Below are 22,076 nucleotides of genomic sequence, written 5' to 3'. Positions count from 1 at the left end.
AACAGTATTAGTCTCTAAAAGGGAATTCCTCATCAAATAATACAAAAAGATTTATTATTTTTAAAATATTCTAACAATTTAGCTTGCTCATTATAAAAAAATAACAAATAATAATACTAATAAATAAACAAATAATAATTTTTTTTTATTAGTTCATGGGAAGAAAAACTATTTTTTTCTGCAAGTTTTTACATGTAAAAACAGAAAAAATCAGATAAAAAAATACTGAAAATAGATAACATTAGCAGTGGCAACCATAACATTTTTTTTATGAGCTCTTAGAAGCGAGTTCTTTATAAGAACATCTTAATAAAATGCTAAGGTAAAATACTTTTTATGACGTTGTTTAAGAGCAAAATAAAGTAATATTTTTTATATTGAAGAACTTACATTTTGGGCAGGTAAAATATTAATATAATTAGGTAAGTATTTTTTTTCTATAATGAAACAAATTGTATATTTGTGATGAATTAAGCACAATTTTACCATTACTAAATAATAAAAAAAAAAAAACGATTAATTTATAAATAATATTAATAAAAAAAGTATGTATATAAAATTTTGAGCAAAAATAAATCTACACAATTTAGAGGAGAATATAAATTAAAATTTGTTGCATGTCAAGAATGTTCATGCTACTAATTACTAAAAATGTGATTTGAATATCTAATGCAAATTATACTACTGAAACCAATAGCTGATTTTTAACATATTCAGGTCCAAGCGGGCAGAAAATAATTAACTTTAACTCTTTTTATGTATTAATTTTCTTATAAATTTAATAAGAAAAATAAAAAAACTAATTGTCAAATATATTCATGCAACAAGATGCAGTTATTTGGTCAGAATTCAAATACACTAAACTTGGTTTAATAAAATATTCATCAAAATTTAACAGATGTAATAAGACTTTCTTTTTTTTTGATTGATGATTCATAAGACTGTTGACTGTCTATAAAGCTAAGATTAAAGATTTGCCTGACTAAGATTTAAACAAAATTAAAGATAAAGTTAGAATTTGGATTTAAATTTTGATATTACACATGCTTTAAATAAACAGAAACACTATAATCTATAATAATTATACAATTTTAAGGTGACTGATTTTTTACTATGGATAATGATTAAAATTTATACATAACAAATTGTGGGAATTGATTGCATTTTGGTATTGTGAAAAAAAAAGTGTGTTTAACTGAAAAATGTACTAATAAGTAATTTTTTATTTCAAAGGAAAAAAATTAATATACACTTTTGTACATTACTGATTGTGTAACATGCTTTTTAAAGAAATCATAAGAAAGAAAAAGATGTATACTATACAGTTTCAAGACAAATAACAAAAACAAATAACATGCAAATGGTAATAAAATTATAAGTGCAAATTAAATGTACATTATTAAAATGAAATATTTATAACAGGAATAAAATCAAAGATATGACACCAATCCAGGAAGTTTAAAGAAATTAATTAAAGATACAACAATAATTCTTTCATTGCATGCTGTACAATAGTATTAACATCAGAATATAAATAGTAATTGATATTGCTGATTGATTAATTTTAATTATTAATGTTCTAAATATTAACTTGGAAATTAAAATCGTAAAAAAAGGTTTAAACAAAGTTTCCAAATTTAAATATTTACACAATTTTTATGCTAAAAATAAAAAAAAGATAAATAAATTTGTGTTTATTAAGTGTAATAAAATTTTCCTTATGTTGAAAAACAAAATTTTTATCAAACATATTCTCTATTCATTTTGGAATTCTGTGAAATTTTAATGGTAGTTAATTCTTCTTTAAGTGTCCTTTTTTTAAATTATTTGTTAAGTAAAAATTTAAAAATTATTTTCTATTTACATAAACTTTATTTAGATGATGTTTATAAATAATAATAATTATCTTTTTTTGCTTTAAATAAGAGTTATATTATTGTGCAATTTTATAAATTTATTAATGTGTTAAAATAAGTGTTGTCACTTACTTTTCTCTATCCTCCAACTCCACTGGATTATTGTCTAAAAACCAAACAGGGGCAAAACGAAAACAAACATTCTGTTAGTAAATATTAAAATCTATTTGCAGAAAAACAATTTTATTTAAATATGAAGATGATTTTTTAAGTAATTTTTTTTTTATATGAAAGCATAATAAAATTTTAATATTAGCATGCAAAATTTGTGTTTTATTAAGGTATATGAAGCTGAAAGTGTATAGTATTAGTTTATTGAAATAAAAAAATAAAAATAAAAATCTTGTAAACAAAGATCAGATAATCATACGACAATGACCAGACAATCATAGTAAGCTGTATTAAAAGATAAAAGTAAACTTAAAATTATGATCAATAAATGAAGTGAATTAAGTACACAAAAATTCAGCATACAGTGTTCATTATATTTTCATTTCATAAACAGACATTTCTGAAACAGTTCATTATTGTAAATTTGTATATTCTAGTCTAAAATGTAATCTTAGATTTTGGGGTCCTTAAAAAAAATCACAAGGGTTTTTTGAAGATTTAGAAACAGGCTGTCAGATCATTGTTTGATGTCCCAGAAATGATATAATTCATGTAGACTGAAATTTTCATTTACTAAATTTCTAACTTTTGCATTCATTTATAAATTTGCTCCCTTTTTCTGAAATAAAATAACCATTTTCTTTAATAAAGAAATATTGCTTATCACCTTTATCAAACCAGTCAACAGAACTATGCTTTTTTTTAATACAGCACAATATTTAAGCCTACAAGAAAGGGCCTTAAAATCTTTATGACATTTTTAATAAATTATCAATTCTTTAAAAGGACTTTTCTACCGAGTTATTTAAAATCAAATTAGGAAATTTTCTTTTATAAAAACAATATTACTTCCTAGTAGATAAATCTATTGAAAAAATAAGTTATTAAAAAAAAATCTGTATTTTCTGCATCCTTGATTAATGTGCACATCTGATAGTACTTGAGTACTCAAATAATTTAACTCTTTAAAAGTTGTTACTTTATTTTGTATTGATATTATTTATTACCTTTATGTATTTTATTTGCGATTATAATTTCATTACATTTGTTATTTTAAATTAACATGGACTTTACTAATTTTTTTCTAATTATATTAATCTTGTATTTTATGATACTGCTCTGATTAAATTTTTCTGATTAAGCTTGCTCTGATGGTTTTTCTTCATCCTTTCAGGCAGGTGTTGGTGCAATTGCTTTTTTGCCTATGTGTAGCACACTTATCTGATAAGACCTATATTATATACAATTATATACCGGTGTTAATAAAATATCCATTTATTTATGGTGTTAACTAAAATACTACATATACAATTAAAGATATACAAAAAATGGGATCAGTATATTGCACAGTAATTTCAAAAAACAATTTTTAAAAACTTTACTTTAACAATAGTGAGTGCACTACGATAAAAACTACTGTAATTCTGAAATTTATTGATTTAACTGCTACCTAATGCATTTCGTACTTTTTCTTGTGGTTTTATTATATTTGTAGAAGTGTTCAGAAAATAAACTGGTAATTTATTAAATCTAATACAATTGTTTTTTTTTTTTTAAATTAACTTTTAATTATGATTTGTCTGATCAGTGATTATCAGTTATATCATGCACAGAATTTATATGTTATTAGAGAATAAAAATATAGATGTATATTATTAAAAAAATGCAAGCTTTTATGTTTTATGTAAGCGAAAATAAATTATATATATATCAGAATATTTAAAATATAACAGAAAGAATTCGTTTATTAATTCAATTCTGTTTTATTTAGGAAATAAAATGTGTAGAATATTAAAAAAATAAAACTAAACAAAACTCTCTATCATATTGAGAAAGTCAATATCTACATAATTTTAGAAAAGCAAAAAAAAAAACAAAGTAAATAAATGTAATAAAGAAAAAAAAAACACAAACATGCCAAACCTTAACATGTTAGTAAAATACTCCTAAATTCTTAACAAAAAAAAGCTAATCTTCTATATGAAAGAATTAAAATAAAAGTAAAAAAAATATATTCTCATTAAAATGTATTTAAGTTCAAATACATTCATTATTTGATAAATAATCTATATTTAATAAATTTAGTTTTTTTATATAATGTAATACTAAAAATGAAATATCTAATATGTCTTAATAAAGCATTATTAATTTAAAGTAAAAACCTACCTGAATAAATTGCATCCCAAAATAAAACTGCTTTATAAATTATTATTTATTACCGATTTAAAATTAATAATACTGTTTTATTTCATTTATATTTAGTTACACAGACTCATATACACATTTTTAATAAAAAAAAATAAAAAAAGAAATAAATTACAGTCTTTAAAAATATTTTCGTCAATTCACTTAATAAAAAAATGCAGTAAAATTTGGGGATTTATAAAAAAAAATTATTAAAACCAATGGTTGACTAGATATTGGAGGGTTGATTTTATTACTGTGTTTAATTAGATAATAATACATTTTTAATGAGATCACTTGTAGGTAGTGGTTGCTGAGTATAGTTGCAGGTCAAATGATCATACTGAAGTAGAGACATTTCCATATCTGTACTCCACGTATACTTACATTTGTCTGCCGCTCTTTTCCGCCTGCAGACAATGATGATGATAACACAAATGATGATCACCATCAGAATAGCACCGGCAATAACAGCAAGGATAATCATCAAATTGTCATTTTCTAATCTTCTCCACCAGGCTATGTTTCCTGTAATTTTTAAAACAATATTCAATGTATTAATTTTAAACAAAAAATAATAATTATAAAACATAAATGTTTCAAAATAGTTTTAAATTGAGTAAATTTAAATTAATTTCTGTAAAATTTTATTTTTTAAGAACACACGACAGGTATCAAAAACTAAGTTATTGGGCATAATGTTTTTGAAAAATTATGATAAGAAAAGAGATAATCATAAAAAACTTAACAGCTGCAATGAGCACAAAATACTATAAAATTTGGTTATCAAAGTCCTTTTATTCAAGAAGAAATTAAATAAATAAACAAAACATTAAAGATTTTCTCAAGAAAAAACAATAATTAAAAATATTAGAAATTCCTATTTAATAGTTACTCTTAAAAAGAAAATTCAGAAAAATTTGAACTTATGTAATAATATTTATTATTTTATTATAATATTAATAAATTAATATAAAATGTATATTAATATTATATTATAATTTGAATCTATATAATTTATCAAGATTTGCATTGGAAAAACATTATTTTAAGTTTAGAAGTAATGGATTCTTCGAAATTCTTAAGGTGTGATCTGATATCTTGATTATGATTACATGACTTCAGAATACAGCACTGAATTCATACTGCAGACATTAAATGAATCAACTGAAATAGTTTCAGTGAAATAAATAAATTTTCAATGAAAAGTATCTAAATCTATTTTTCAGTGAAAAGTAGATAAGAACTGAATACAATGAAAAAGAAGATGAAATAAATAAATTAAAGTAAATAAGTACTAAATAGGTGGAATGAAATTATTATCACTAGGTGGCTAGGGAGATTTTGATCAACCAAAATTTCCAAAGTGACACAATTTGTGAGGATGGTTCGACCATAATCCAAATGAATTAGTTAAAAGATTTACAGATAAGATAAAAATAACTACATTATCAAGTCTCTGATAGGAGGAGAATGTTAAGAAGACGATGGATTAATTTTTTCTTTTTTTTTTGGGGGCACAAAATGAAGTGTCATTTTCAGCACCCTTGTAGTATATTTATATAGTAAACATGAAAATATTAGAAAGAAACAATTAAAAATTAATTTAAAAACTAAACAACAGTAAATATAAAAATACAGTGTAAATGGTAAAATAGCACATGACGTATGTTAAAAGTGAAATAAAACCACAGTGAATAGAACATTAAAAAAGAAACTTAAAAGAATGAAATTACCATCTGGCATATGCCAAGCACCATACAATCAAGAAAATAAAGATTGTATGAATAATAAAATTTTTGAATCAAGATGTACAGCCTTTACAAACTGTAAGATCATCATATTGTTCCCCAATATATTTTGCATGTTAGCTCCTAATTAAACTTGCGATGCAATGCCACACAACAGACACAATCCACAAGGATGAGGTGTACAGTTAGTTGAAAGTAGCAGCGAACACAAACAGGTGCATCTGTTTGAGTCATCAGATATCCATGAGTGAGCCTAGTGTGATCTATTTGCAAACGGCAAATAATAACTACCTCTCGACGATTATTCCTACATGAGGAGTTCCATGGTGACATTGTGTTCTTAACTGGGTGAAGTTTCTTGTTTATGGTAGCATTCAATTCACTTTGCCACTCATCATGAACCATCCTCTTCAGAAAATAAACAAGATCATTTGAAACAACATTAATATTTAATCTTGTAAATTATATAAGCTAAATAATATTATATTGTTACTGTACAACTTTTTTTCTGTAAAATAATTGCGATTTAAAAAAAATAAAATCATGATTTTTTTAATTTTAATCTGAAGATTTATCATTCTAATATGTTATTGTATTTTTCTGTCTTATTAAGAATAATTTGTGTATTTTTTTACTCAAATGCAATTAATGAATAAAAAAATGTTAATAATTAATTATGAATGCAATATCAATCAGTTGAATTTTATGACTTTGATTTATTTATAATGTAATTTGTATAAATTTATTTGGTGGTATGTCTGTTGTCAATGGATAAAAAATTTTTAGTGGTTTTTTTGGTAGTAAATTTTCTAAAATGACTGAATACATATTTTGTTTCCAACAAGATTAAACCATACTGTTTTTCTTTAAGGTGTCTTAAATAAATGCCAAGAAGCTATATGAAAGATTTAGAATGAGATTTTAGGATAGAAAACCGAGCTGACAGATCTGTGTTTACATTTTTCAGTATTAAGAAATAAATGTTATTAAATTTATTTACTAACATTTTGCTAATGTTAGTAAATCTACCAATGTTATTAAAAAAAAGTAATATTATTCTGTTTCAAACCAGACATAAATATTTTTTTTAGACAGCAGAATACACTGGCCTATGAGAAAGATAACCTTGTTATGTTTCTCTTTTTATTAAATTTTGTAATCATTTAAAAGATCTTTCAGCCAATTTATTTAAAATTAATTTAAAAGTTTCTCTAATATAAAACATACATTAATCTGTTGATGAGATTTAGAGTAATACTCATTTAATGAACCTTGATTTTCTGTGTACTTGTTCACACATACTTAAATGTGTATGCCAATATTTATCAACTATTGCTTTTACATATTATTATCTTATACTGTAAAAATTTATAATCTTTACTCATTTACTTGAATGATGTACTTGCTTTTTTCCTTGAACTTTCCAGACAAAAACTGGAGTAGTTCCTTTTTACTGTCCATCTAGTAGCACATCTATCACTCCTGACATATATAAGTATACTTATGTTCTGATTTGAATAAAGTATTTATTTTTATGTGTTAAAATTTAAATGCAATGATAATAATCATTAGTTTGTTGTAAAAGGAAAATTGAGAAAGGATAAATTATTTTCAATAATAAAAATTGATATATAACATTCCATATAAATACTATTTTATTCATATGTTTTTAAATTAATTTTGTTTTAGCTTTAATAATGACAAAATTAAATTATTATAATCAGTTATAAAATCAATCAAGAATAAGTAGATTTAAAATTATTGTTAAGTGTAGTTCCTTGTAAATATATCATTATTATATGTTTTGTTTCATTTCTCATCTCCCTATAGAGCATGTTTAGACATTCTTGCTGTAATAAACCTACTAATGGACTGCTAAACAAAACATTTAAAATTTTTTTCCTTTTCAAAACAATTTATACGGTTAAGTTTTAAAACTATACAGATTTTTTTTTAAGAAGGTGTAATGAAAGCAGGTAAGAAATAATATTCTTCTATCCATCAGGCCTGAAAATTAGGATTACCTTGGCTACATGAAAGTATTAAGTACGGTTATATAAGGGTTTATATTTTATAATTGGTTTATTGAGAATACTACAGCCATTGGCTCATTTTGTCTGTACATCTAAAGATTAATGATTAATAGCAGAAAGGCTAATCAATATGATATTCCAGCTATTCTGCAAGCATATAAGTTAATGTAGTATTTTTTCATCCTAGGATTCAAGTTATCTTTCGCAGAAAACAATTTTTTTAAAGCTCAATGGATATTTTTGAACATGAATTTGATAATATCCATTTAACTACCTGTATAATTATATAACTTAACATCACAAAAAAAAATTTAATTTTTCATATTTTACCACATATAATATTTCTTACAACCTTGATTTATTGAGTCTATGTTGTTAATCTTATAAGGATGTCTCTAAAAGGAAATTAAAATTAATAGAAAAACGATGCAAAACATGTGAAAGACAAAATCTTAATTATTAACTTGGGAAACCATATGATATAAGAATGCACATAAGAGTTTATTCAGGAAAAGTGCAAATGTAAAAAAAATAAAATAATTTTTTTCTTTTGAAGCTTATAGTCTCATAAAGTATAGATTTCTGTGCAAAACACAAGTTATGCTAACTATTTCTTGGTTCTGTGTCTCAAACATTTGTTGTTAGGTTTCAAGTAACAACATATCTTGGCCTGTTCAAGCTGTGGTGTAAAATAACTAGATCTGCATTGTTACTTTGCAGATAAGGAACACAGCTAGCTATCTACAGGTATTGGATGAATAAAACTATACCAAATATTCCAGAAACTTATGGGATTATCATATGACTCACTCACACATTCACTTACATTTATCTTTACACTCATAAAAGTTTACTAAAAGAATAAATCAGGCATAACTACATCTTACATTCACAAGTGAGAAGTTTTAAAATAAAATATTTATCAGAATGTTCACATGTCTTACATTAGTACATTTTTTTTTAGAGATTAATAATCAATTCATTCAATAGATATTTTTGTGAGAAGCAAAGTATTTTTGAACTGAATAATGATAATTTTAAAAATAAGAAAATGTAATGTTATCTATATGCATTGTACTTTTTTCTACGCATGAATAGCTTTTAGCCATGCCAGGAGTAAAGCTGCAATAAACTATACCTAGTGTGTTTTAATTTTAATATTTTAACTATGAACTAAATTTATGGCTTATAATATTATAGAAAATAGATTGACTGAATGCTTTACTCTGTAACACATCATGCAAATCGGCATAGCTGAAAGCAAGCAATAAGTGCAGGTTAGACTATATTACAAAACTAAATATTCTATTATACATATCAGTAAATGCATTTGGGAGGCATGAATGTTTTATATGTACAATTTTCTTTATTATTAATCTTTTCCTTGTAATAAGATAATATTTGATCACAGAAAAAAATAACAGTGGTTAATATGAATGTGGTATTTAGTTGTTTAACTATGTATTACAAGTAATAAATTCCATGAAACAATTAAGCTCAACTATTCAAGGAAATACATCTTTTTAACAACATTTTTCTTTATTTGGGATTATGTTTTGGCAAAATAAACATAATAAATGGTCACTGTAATCTGGTTTTTTTAGTAAAAAAATTTATTTATATCAAGAGGAGATACACAAATTGCTTGGATATTTAGCACATAAATATAAAATATGTACATAATAAGTATAAAAAAATAATGTTCCCATTTTCCCTAAGTCAAAGGTTGCATGCACACAACACAGAAAAAAAAACACGCACATTCTATACTCTCATTCCATGTACACACAAATGAAACACATTTTTTGGGTGAATATTTATTTCAAATTTATTTACTTGAATCATGATCACTAATGTTTGTCAATTTTTACCATTTTGTATAGTTTTCGCAATTATTTTCTTTTTATTACTTTAAGAAGCTGAAATGCTATGGTCATCAGCCATTAAATGCCATTTATTTTTTCAAAGAGCAATTGAATCCAGTAACGTTTCATTTTGGTGACCTACAACATATGGATTACTTAATGGCAGTATCCATTGATGTATTGTTCCTATTCCATTTCATTATTTTTCAATACAATACTTCTTGAGGTGTTACAGGAGTTATGGAATCATCAAGTGATCAGGAATTTGTAGATTACCATCTTGCCCGTGACTGATATTGTAATACAGTTAATATGATAAAATAAGAATATTCCCCTTAATGAAATTTAAAAAAATAAACAATATCTGGTATATGAAACATTACGCAGAAAAAATGAAAAATTACATATGACAAAAATTACTTAATCACATTTATTCCAAACAGAAAAAATTGGCCATCATAACTGAACCTTAAGCAAGGACATCTATCTAAAATAATATCCAATTGACTTTTCTTTGAATAATGTACTTTTTTAATAATATATTAATCAAGATAAAAATTTGTGTTACTAAAGCTAGGTATGACTAATCTTCCTTAATGTTATATAAATACTTTGCTATAAGACACATGATATTTTTAATTCAAATTTACAAAAGAAGAATTGGAAATTCTGAAATGGCAGTAAAACAATAATGAAAAGAAATCCAGCACTATACACATGTAATACTGAAGAATAATTTGTTTGTCATACAATAATTAAAAATGCTTAGATGCCATCAAACAATTAAGTTAAATTATCTCTTAAATTAAACTACCTGTTGTATGTGTATCAATACCTATTTATATAATTTAGTAATGTATAATCCATAAGTAAAATTAGTGTATTAATGAATTATTAAGTACTCTGCTCTTAATGAGTATTTAAAAGTAATGATTCATTATGGACTGCATATCACATAATAAACTTAATGATTTAGACAAGACTAAGTAATATTAAAGTAGTGATAAAAGAAATATTAACAAAATAAATCTTAGCAAATACTTTTATGGTTAAACATTAAAAACATTGAAATAGTGAATAAAACAATAAACAAAAACTAGAAGGAATTGCAATAAATTAAAGAAAGTGTAAAATGGGCTACGTATGTAATTTTATAACATAAAACAACAAGAAAAGGGAATGATGGGAAAACATCAAAGCATGCTTGAAAAGTAATATAAATAGAATCTAAGAAGAATGGAAAACTAAAAATTTATGGCATCTGTACCATTCTAAGTTACAAATTAAATTTCCTGATGAGAATACTTTCACAGAATTTAGAAATGTTATGCAAAGTGAGAATGCTTAATGCAATGCTGCAATAAGTTACATGAGTTTTGGCTGCATAATGTAACACAGCTTGGTAATAAAGTGCAGCAGCGGATCCAGAAGCTTCATAACAGGGTGGCAATTATATTTAAAACTAAAAAAACACATGGTCTAATATCAAGGAACACAACAATTTTTAATAAATTTAACTAAACTAACTATTTATTCATAAATACAATACATAAAATTATTAAAAAATATAGTATAAATATAATTTTAAATGAATATAAAGAAATATAGTATATGTATAAATATTTAGTACAGAGAAAATTACAACTCAAATTAAGTGTCGATTTCCAGTTTTTGATAAACGGTCAATTACATTTTCCATGCTTATTTTTACGTCATGATGAATAATCATAAAAGCCAAGCCAACTATCGATCTTCAGTCATACTTGGCCTCAACCTTGATTTTATGCGTCTCAAAGTTGAGATGTTCACTCACCAGTCACCACACTTATAGGTAATGTGGCTAGAATTTTGAGTAAAACATGAATTGTTGGAAAAACCTCTGTGTCGCAAAATTGTAATAATTTTATACTACAGTTGAAAGAAACATCATATTTCTCTCGTTCCCACTTTAAATTCCATAACTCTTATTCTGTTTTAAGAGTTTTATGCACTGATGCTGCATTTTTATTGAAAAAGACACAATATTTTTTGGCGAGATTAAGGGTAGCGTTTTCTATAAACTGCTTATCTTTGTGTTCATTTTTTCCTAGATCAGCAAATAGAATAAATAAATTATACAAATTTAATGTTTCTTTTGGAAAGCAGCATTTTAAATCAAGAATCACATTGTTTAGTATATAAGGATTGACAATAATACTCCTGTTTGGTTGCACATGGATGATTGGTACGCTTTGTCTGTTTATTTGTTAATCATGGAATTTTGATTGTAACATCTAACTCATCTGCAATGTCGTTAATTTCTTGGAAGAGACTAGAGAACTTACCTTTACATTTCTCTCGCTTTCTATCTAGAATTTTTTAAACGTCTTCTAGAATATTACATGCTGCCATAAGGTCAATTTTTTTGGTTGAAAAAAATGACTTAGTGGTAAAGTGCAGGACAGCGCATCAGAGAGACATACAACCGTTATAATGAAATTAGAGGTACAGATAGTTGACTTTAAGATAGTTGTCTTTGCAGCTGTACTTCTATCTGTCCATCAGGATACCATGTCAAGTGCATCAAACATTTTTGGAAGACATTCTCGAAATTGAAGAACACCATTGTGTCTTTCACCCACCTAGTCTCGCATAGCCCTTTAAGTTGATGTTCTAATTTATTTTTGTGAGTAAGATTGCGCTTAGCTGATGCATTAAAGAAAAAAATTACATCTTTCATTACTCCAATTGCATTTCTAACCAATTCAATCAATGATGACCTACCAATCGATATATTCAAAATGTGATTGAAACAGGGTGAATAAACAGCATAAACAGCTTCAGTCTGAACGGTCTTCACGGCACCATAAATGTCAGAAACATTCACAGAGCACTCATCTGTGGTTATGCCCACACAATACTAAGGATCTAAAGTTAATTGTTTTATAGTTTTTAATACAACTTGACCTAAATTATAACCAGTTGTCTTAATTTCCTCTTCAGTGCTACCAGTGGTATCTAGTTTCATTATTTCATTGTACAGATCTATATATTTTACAAAATATTCTTCAACTTTATCTCAATGTAAATATCTAAATACTAATGTCATCTGAGAAATCTGAGCAATATCAGTGGTTTTGTCACACATTGTAGGATAAAAATTGGCCTGCTTGATACGTGAAATAATTTCAGAAATTATTTCTGAATCACAACAATTAATAAGCTCTTTCTGGCTTGCCTTACTTATGTAAGTTGCTCGAGATGAAGCCGTTTTCAAAGTTTGAGCAGCCATTTGCTGCTCAAACTTTGTATCTCCCGCACTTTCTATGCGATATCGTAATAATTTGAAATTACCCTTGTTTATAGGACTCTCCTCAATTTCATTAAACAATGGCCCCTAAATATTATAGAATCAATAATCGGACGAAGACGATCTCGATTTTCTATAACCTTTTTATACCTTTCATTGCTAATTATATTAATGATATCTAATTGGGGATTTTCGCAAAAATTCAAAAATTGTTTTGCTGCGGTTACAGCAGTCATGTGATAATCACGTGAAAAAGCGTGAATATCAAGAATACGTCTTTTCCAAAAAGCTTAGCAAAATTAGTTACCGGTTCTATAACTAGTTTTTTCACTAAACATTTGTGTGATTACTTCCAATATTCAAAAATAATATACAATATTTACAAAAGTAACCTTTTTTTACGTCCGATAAAACGAGCCATTCGAACTGATCTAGGTGTTTCTGACTAGTTTACCTTTTGCCTCCTTTACCATTCTTAACTTGAATAGAAAAGGGAAATTCATAATTATTTTGAGGGAGCCAAGACATTTGCAGCAATTTCTTTTTCAAGATATCATCAACTTTGTGAACTATATAATTCCCGATATCAAGAGCTAAATTTGGAATACTGTGTGAAATATTTTTTTTTTCAATTTCAGCATCTAATTTCTGTGCAGATTCTAGTACAGATGAATGAGATAAATTAATTTGTTCAGTCAGCGCAGCAGTCTTTAAATCATCTTCAACCAAATCGTTAAAATCCATCTGCAAACTTTGAGATTTTTGAATACCAGGAGTAACTTCCACAATTGAGCTGCTTTTGTCATTTTCTATATTTGAAATAGCTGAAATTGAAATAAAAAATACATTTGATTTCATAAACCAAGTACTTGCGTACAATTTTTAAAAACAAATCTGATTTTATAAAATGAGCAGATTCAAATGAAATTTCTCTTTTTTGCCGCTATTGCAACATTATGAAAAACGTGATGTAAATGATGTTATATAGTTGATTATAAAAAATGTTTTTTTTTAATTGTAAAAAGTACTTAGTAAAAAAAGTAATTTTTTTTGTTGCTATTTTGCTTATATTGTGAAACAAATGCATTGAACAAATCGCGTTACTGTCATCAGACGATAACATCTATAAAATTCACACGGTAAATAATTATATTTACGCATTAAAATGCGCAAAACTTTTTTACGTATCGGTAATCTATTTCTGAAATAATGGCAAAAATATGTTAGTTTTAGTGCAGATCTAAGAAAAGAGGGAAAAAATTCGCGCGAATTATACCTGTATCAATTGTGATCATGTGACTGCTGATCGCGGCGACTGTTTGCTCTATGAATTTTCACACTGGACAATGTTTGAAAGTAAAAATTTCGTGCTTATAAAAGACGTCAAGACATTAAGCATATTCAAATCAGGGCGAATTATTTTGAAATAAAAAAAAATTGAATTATTGAGACAGAAGTTCGACAGAGTGCTACATGTAAATGAATACGATAAAAATCTCATATGTCTATTAAAATTTGTATTTTAAGTCAGAAAAACTCATTCCTATTGAAATAAAGACGTCAAAAAATTTGCTAGCTTCTTATAATGTGTTTAAAGAATAAGAAAATCCGCCACCGACACACTCATTTTTGGGCTATATTTTTCAGTAATCTGTTTAGTATGTAATATTTTATACACAAGAAATATAGATTGCAGGAACCAATTTTGTTAGTCAATTTAGTTTTATAAGAACAGATATAACAACTCTTTGTGTCCATGAGAGCTTGGACACAAAGACATGACAGCTTGGGACACATTATCAAAAAATATCCCATTTTTTGATATGCACAATTTAAATACTTTTGACATTAAAAATCGAAAAATTAATATTCACTCTCATATTATAACACTGCAGCGGATTATAAGAATTGGTATCATACAGTTCTACGGAGAAAAATACAAAAATAAAAACATCTAGAATTTTTTAGAAATGTATTGGACAAGCACAAATTCGTTTTTTTCTTCAAATTTGTACTCATATAAACGTTATCGGATATTAAAAAATCATATCATTTGATTATACAGGAAATGTTTTTTGAGACTGAAAATTACATGTTTTCTCAAAAACGTCTGTAACCAAAATAAGTGATACCGTTATTTGATACTACATTTAAAAATATATCTCAACATGTTTTGATATTTCTTTTGAGGCAATCTTTATATCACAAAAGTTTAAAAATACTATCGAGAGCTAATAGATATTGGTTTGTCCTGCAAACTTCATTATTGACAAATTTCAATTTCGGCCAGAGCGTTTAGAATCTAAAAAAAAAACACTTAGATTCTACTAGATATTTATTAAAACATACCTGTCTTAAGAGAATGTGACTCGAAGATTTCATTTAGCGTTGAAGTTGATACCGACGATGATGATTTATTTGATAATAAATTATTTGGAAACTTATTTAAAATCTCTGGTTGAGAATGCATATTTGGCTCAACTTTTGCGCGTAAGAAGAAATTAAATATTTTCTGCAATTTTCGAGTTTTGAAAGTCTGGCCCGTTTCGTTTGTTAGGCATCTTAACCGATATTAAATTTAAACTCAACAGAAACACTATCACAGAAAATTCTTCAGTCAGTTATTCTTACTATATGCACGCACAATTTTATAATAAAAATTATCAAAAATATTTATTCTCAACCTGCAGTATAGCATTCGATTTTATATAGAACCAACAGTTTACTGTAAATGAACATTTTATTACTCTACTGACAGTCCACTTTTTCCGCGAATTGCGACCTGCAATTCCTGAAAACATCCGATTCGACGCTTTTCCTCGAATTTGGTTAGTGCGGCAGACTGCACGATCATTGCTGCACGATCTGCAGACTGTTCGATCATTAAATCTAATACGTATAAATTTGGGCTCTATCGAGAATTAAAATCATTCCTATATTTATAATTTAGTGATACTATATTCGATTTCGTTTATAAGCGTAAAAATCATTTAAACATATTTAAATTTTGTTATAATCTAATATTCTAAAATTCCTTGTAAAATATATTAGAATATTAAAAATTCTTATAAGTTATTTTTTAATATTCAATTAATATTTTTTATATAATTTGATACGATTTTATAACATTAAAATCCCTTCAATAATATTTCTTCAAACAGTATATAGACAAAAAACATTACAAATAATTTCAAAAAACTTCTCTATCTGCCAAAAAGTAGTCAAGTAGGCAGTTTATTACAAGAGTTATTGCATATATATTTATTTCGGGGTTAGATGTACGAAAAAATATAATAATATATTCAACCATATTATTCTTCCAATTTCAAAACTGTAGGCTTTAAAAGGATCTAAAAAATTTATCTTAAAATAGATCATGGTTGGGTTGTTTGGGAAGGTGTGGGGGGGAGGCGATCGCCCCCGTCGACCACCCTCCTCACTGGATCCGCCGCTGATAACGTGACTGTTGCTGTTCAGTTTTGTTTTGGATTGTCTGTCAGAATTGGTGTTGCAATATTATGACACTTTGTTAGAATAGATAGATACATAAATTAATATGTATCGAAGCAGATCAATCTAGAAAAAGTATAATTTCCATCTGTGAATTTCAAAATGAATTAATACAATTGTAAATAAAAAATTATGTAATAAAAAAATCTCAGCTTTACAAATTAGTGTCATTTATATGTGTTTATCTTTATGTAATCGGTGAAAACACAGCGTTAACAAAAAATTGATTGTCAAAAATGAAGACATACTATATAATATCATTATGGACATAAAATCATATGATTAATTGTAAAGCTAAATCCCAGCATTCATTATTATCAAAAGTTAAGTGTATCTCTATTTTTACACATAACGACATAATTTTAATTAAAGTTTGTATAAAAAAAATAATACTGGTTAAAATTTCACATACATACATGCATGTAAATGAGGATCATACTTAAAATTTATTTAATAAATAAACTACTTCCATGTTTTTTTTGTCACTGTTGTTTTAATCAAAATTATTACATTTTTTCTAGGAATGTCGCTTTCTATTATTTTAATTATAAAAATGTTTTCATACAGACATGTCTGCAAATTACAGACAACCTCATTTATGATAGATTGGTTCTGAGAAATTTGAACAGGAGATCATTGAAACTTGGCCACTGAATGAGTTAGGATAATATTTTCTTGATGGAGCATTGAACTGGCAAATTGTTGAGCTCACAGTACAATCTCTTCAGCCAAATTCTCCTTTTTAAAATTATAAAATTCCAGGAAAGAGGTCCTAGGAGGTTAACATGAGGCAAATTTGGAGATTGGCATTAAAATTTTTTTTTGAAGTGAAAACTTCTTTAGGTGTGTTATATCAGAATTTTTTATATATACGAATTGGATGGGAACATAGGAAAAAAAATCGCTGACTTGTAATCAAAATCTGTAATGTAATGCAAGACACTAAGCATATATTTATATATATATATGAAGAGAAAAAGTCATAGAGAGAGAATATATATTCGCATATATGAGTGTATAGATAGTATAATATGTAGTAGCAGGAGGATGAGTGGTGGGAGTAAAAACTGCCGGTGATTGGCAATAATTCTCCCTCTTTATTGCTTTCTTTCTTTCTTTCAGTATAATGCCCATACACGCATATTTGTATAGATTAGTATACGATAAAGATAGACTGTGAATTATAGTTAGCCATACCATGTTGCTTCTCGGTTGTGCTTGTATACATATATAGATTAAAATGTTTGTTTATTATATGTCAAAGTCATATATGCGTAAGATGAATCTATACGCATATACGTATAGATTAGTATACGATAAAGATAGACTGTGAATTATTAGCCAAACCACGTTGCTTCTCGGTTGTGCTTGTATACATATATACATTGAAATGTTTGTTTATTATATGTCAAAGTGTTATATGAAATATTTCAATACGTACTAATAATAAAAAAAAAAATAATTGTTTAAATTCAGTGTAATTGTAACATATTATAATATTTGTGAAGAATACTGGATAAAAAGTGAGTACATAAAAAATGTATTTCATGTTTATATTATATATTTTTTATTATGTGTGCACATGACACTTACATTCAAAAAGCATAAATGGCATAATATTATGTGTTATGTTTGTATATGTATTATATATAACAATGTTAAACGATAAAAATATAAGTACAAGATATGGCACAACAATAGAAGCAGTATTTACAAGATATCTGGATAAATTTCATTAGAGGGTATTTATTTCATACTTCAGTTATCATAAACCAATTGTTTCATTTTTAGAACAAGATGATAATACAAACAACGTAAACATTTCAGAAATAGAATAAAATGTATCATTGTTAACTATAATACACATCATTATTAACATGTAAATATTTTGTTATTGTTACTAATAATTAATAAATAAAATTAATTAAATTTTGTTGTTAATATTTTTCAATTCATTATAAAATCATTTAAATATATGTTTTAATAAAATTAGCACAAGCTAGAAATAGTAATATAATCAAATATAATTATAAACCACAAATTGGTATTCATTATTTGAAGTTTTCACTTCTGTTGGCCAGTCCCGTGACTGCCATTTCTTTTTATGTTTATTTCTATTCAAGCTCCTAAATCTCAAAGGAATTAAGCCTAACATAAATGATTATTTCTGTTCTGTTCAGTTTCACTTAGTTTTAATAAGAACTTAGTTTTAAAGTACTTTCTTAATGAAGTACTTTAATATCGTTAAGTCATCTATATGAAAACACTTCTTTTTAATATTTTATTAGTATTTTTTTTTATTTAAAAAGATTAACTATTCTTTTAATCCTAGTATCTATATTATATTAGGAGCAGGATTATATTAAAAAAGAATTATCACCACATAATAGTGGAATTTAATTATTTTCAGTCAACTTTTAACTTACATAATGCAATGCGAATAACATAACTAATATATACAAAGCTTAACAATGTAATTAAAATAACTACTGTTTCAGTACAAAGTTACTGTACCTTTTTTTTTTAAATGGATAAATTCTTAAAGATCTAATAATACATTTTGTATAACCCTCATTTAAATTTAAACATATAGATAAAATGAAAAAAAAGTGTTGAAACATACTGTAATATTTATCTCTTTCTATAATGTACAACAGAATAACATCCAGTGTAGTGGTGAAAACAAGTAAAGCAAGATCATTTTTATACCTCTAAGCCAGTAAAAAAATAAATTAAAACTGAGAAAAATCTAATAGTATAAAGGCTGAAGAAATATATCAAAATATAGATAGAAAAACGTTTTACATGCAGTAAAGCTTTTACATACACAGTACACCCTTTCTACTACATTTTATAAATAAACATTTTTTGAAAGATTATTAAATTAAAATTTGTGTTTAAAATATGCAATTAGCTTAACTATATGAATTTTTAGTGAAATATAATGCAGTAGAATGGGTAAACTGAAGCAAAATTAGAGGATTGTCCTACCTGCAGCTCTGAACTTACTACTTTTCTCCTGGTAGGCTAAAAGCATCGTATTTTTAAATCAGTTTTTTCACGCTTTGTCTAATCGAACTGATTTGACTTGAATTTTAATAATCAGGAGCAAAATTTTATACATCTTTATTAGCATTAGTCAATTTGATTCTACTATTTTATATTATACAATTATAAATAATCCAATAAATAATGGAAAAAGATTACTGACAAATATATTTGAAAATTATAGTACAATAATATAAAAAAAAATTAGAATAAATAGTAATACGTTTTTCATACATAACTAACCATAAAAATATAAAGATATAAGCACTAAATAATTATAAATAATAAAATATTTAATTCTCACATAAAATCAGCAATTTAATTTATAAAATATCAACTTCTATTTTGTTTTTGAAGTACAATATCTTCATTTTTTTTTTAAAGTTAAAAATTAATAGTATTTTCTATGTAATTACAGTAAAACTTCATCCTGTGGTAGAATGTTTTTGAAAAGTTAGTACAATCTGAATGACTTTATGAAATTATATATAATAAATGGTTTGAAATTTGTTTGTTAGGAGTGAAACTGATCAAATAGTAATGCCATGAATGGAATCTTAAATTATGTTTTTGTAAACCGCCTAGAGCACAGGCAAAACTGAATAAATATTTTAATTTCCATTATTACAGAGAATATAAAAACAACATTCATAAAAAATTAAAATCTACTTTATCAACAAACTAAGTGTGTCACAAGATCTTTCAGTTTTTTCAAAACCATCATCAGGAGTTAAAAATATTATAAGTTAAAAAATTAAAACAAACTTTGTTTTAATTTTTTAATTCTTGAGACACTCTTAATTTGCTGGTAAGGTGGATTTTCATTTTTTAATAATTTATTAAATATATTAGAGGTGAGGAATTCCAACAAAATTTTTTAACATAGAATAAAGAAAAAAAGATAATAATAGTAAAATCTGGAGTGTTACTCTTTAATTAAAATAAGTACCACAGGATGCTTATAATAAAACAGATATAAAAAAGTAAATTAACCATAAGATTTGTTCTTTACCTCAGTTTAAAAAGAAATAAAAAAGAGAGTTTAATTTTTTAAACAAATAAAAAGATATAAGGCACTCCAGGATAAAAACATGTTTAACTGCTAAGTATAATTAAAATTACTTGAGTAGAAATATGAAATTCAGTAATTTAAACTTAACTCCAAGGGAATTATTCTTAAATACTTCAAAATAGAACATTAAATTTCAAATTAAAATTAATTACTAAATTTGATAATGCAGATTACTATTCTCAATCTGACTTGTTTAAAATATATTTAATAGTATAAGGCTTGTATTGATTGCTAGATTATATTGTGTAGGATAATCCTGTATCAGTTACAAATTAGTTACTGTTACATAATGTGTTAAAATGCCTCTTGATATCACACAATTAAGGTGTTAAATTTTTTTAAATCTAACCTACTGAGGATAATTATTATATTCAAGTAAGTAAAACTGATCTGCATTAAGAGTTAAAACTATATTGAAGAATAGATTTTTAATAAAAAAAAACCCAAAAATCTGCACAACAAAAATCATTTTGATAGTAATTAATTCAACTAATATTTACATCATTAATTAAATATATAATTAATTAATCTTACCTGTTACATCTCTTTCACATGGTATTGACATTCCAACTGAATTGTTGGTAAAACATAAATATGTTCTGAAGTTTTCAACTCTTGTATCTAAAGTAAGATAACTTTTGAGACCTTTTTTCTCCACATTTTCTTCAATTGTCTCATTCTCATTCTTTATTCTCCAAGTGAAATCAACTTCAGGTGGATTAGCTTTTGCTGTGCATATTAGTACTATTTTACCATCTTTTTCAGTTTGTGTGATTCCACATTCAGGTTTGTCTGAAAAAATTGAATACATATATATATATATATATATATTTGTAAAACCATTACTTAAATTAAGTTTACCAATCTCTATTTATTTCAATGGTAATATTTTTATGTATTAATGTTGATCATTTTCCAGTTTATACAATCTTTTGGTAGGTTGTTAAATTTATGTATACTTTTTCCCCAGTGAAATTTAATACCATTTAAATATCTAATTATTAATGCAAAAGTAGTTTAATTTTGAATTCAAAATTTTGGATTTGGTTACCTCACTCAATTTTTCCATACTCTTATATTTAGAAAAATATCTTTTGACTTATACCATTACAAACAAATATTTTAATTAAGAAATGTGGTAAAGTGGAGGAAAATAACTAAATCAAAATATATCAGAATTCAACATTTATACAATTAAGAGTAAGGAATAAGCTTTATTTCAGAGAATTGTGAATATAATTAGATTTTTTTTAACATTCTAACATTTCTTTTGGGCCATATAAGGTTTGCAATATAA

The 22,076-nt window shown here is 25.5% G+C and overlaps 1 protein-coding gene across 13 annotated transcripts in view; it reads right to left on the bottom strand.

Annotated features, from left to right (window-relative positions):
* Positions 1-22,076, bottom strand: part of nrm (neuromusculin) — a 797,795-nt gene that overhangs the window by 47,084 nt on the left and 728,635 nt on the right. For 12 of the 13 annotated variants that reach the window (XR_012755069.1, XM_075355520.1, XM_075355516.1 and 9 more), the window contains 3 exons: positions 21,314-21,571; positions 4,599-4,739; positions 1,989-2,022 (listed from right to left, as the gene is read on the bottom strand). Coding sequence is in view for 12 of the 13 variants with exons in the window: in XM_075355520.1 (XP_075211635.1) it covers positions 1,989-2,022; positions 4,599-4,739; positions 21,314-21,571 (433 nt within the window). In the remaining variant the exon portion in view is untranslated. The remainder of the gene's footprint in view (positions 1-1,988; positions 2,023-4,598; positions 4,740-21,313; positions 21,572-22,076) is intronic. The other variant, XM_075355518.1, reaches the window with a different exon arrangement.

The sequence above is a fragment of the Lycorma delicatula genome, chromosome 2 (assembly GCF_047948215.1).
Source record: "Lycorma delicatula isolate Av1 chromosome 2, ASM4794821v1, whole genome shotgun sequence".
Lineage (NCBI taxonomy): Eukaryota > Metazoa > Arthropoda > Insecta > Hemiptera > Fulgoridae > Lycorma > Lycorma delicatula.
Note: the sequence above shows the minus strand (reverse complement) of the source record. Positions and strands in the feature narration are given on the sequence as shown.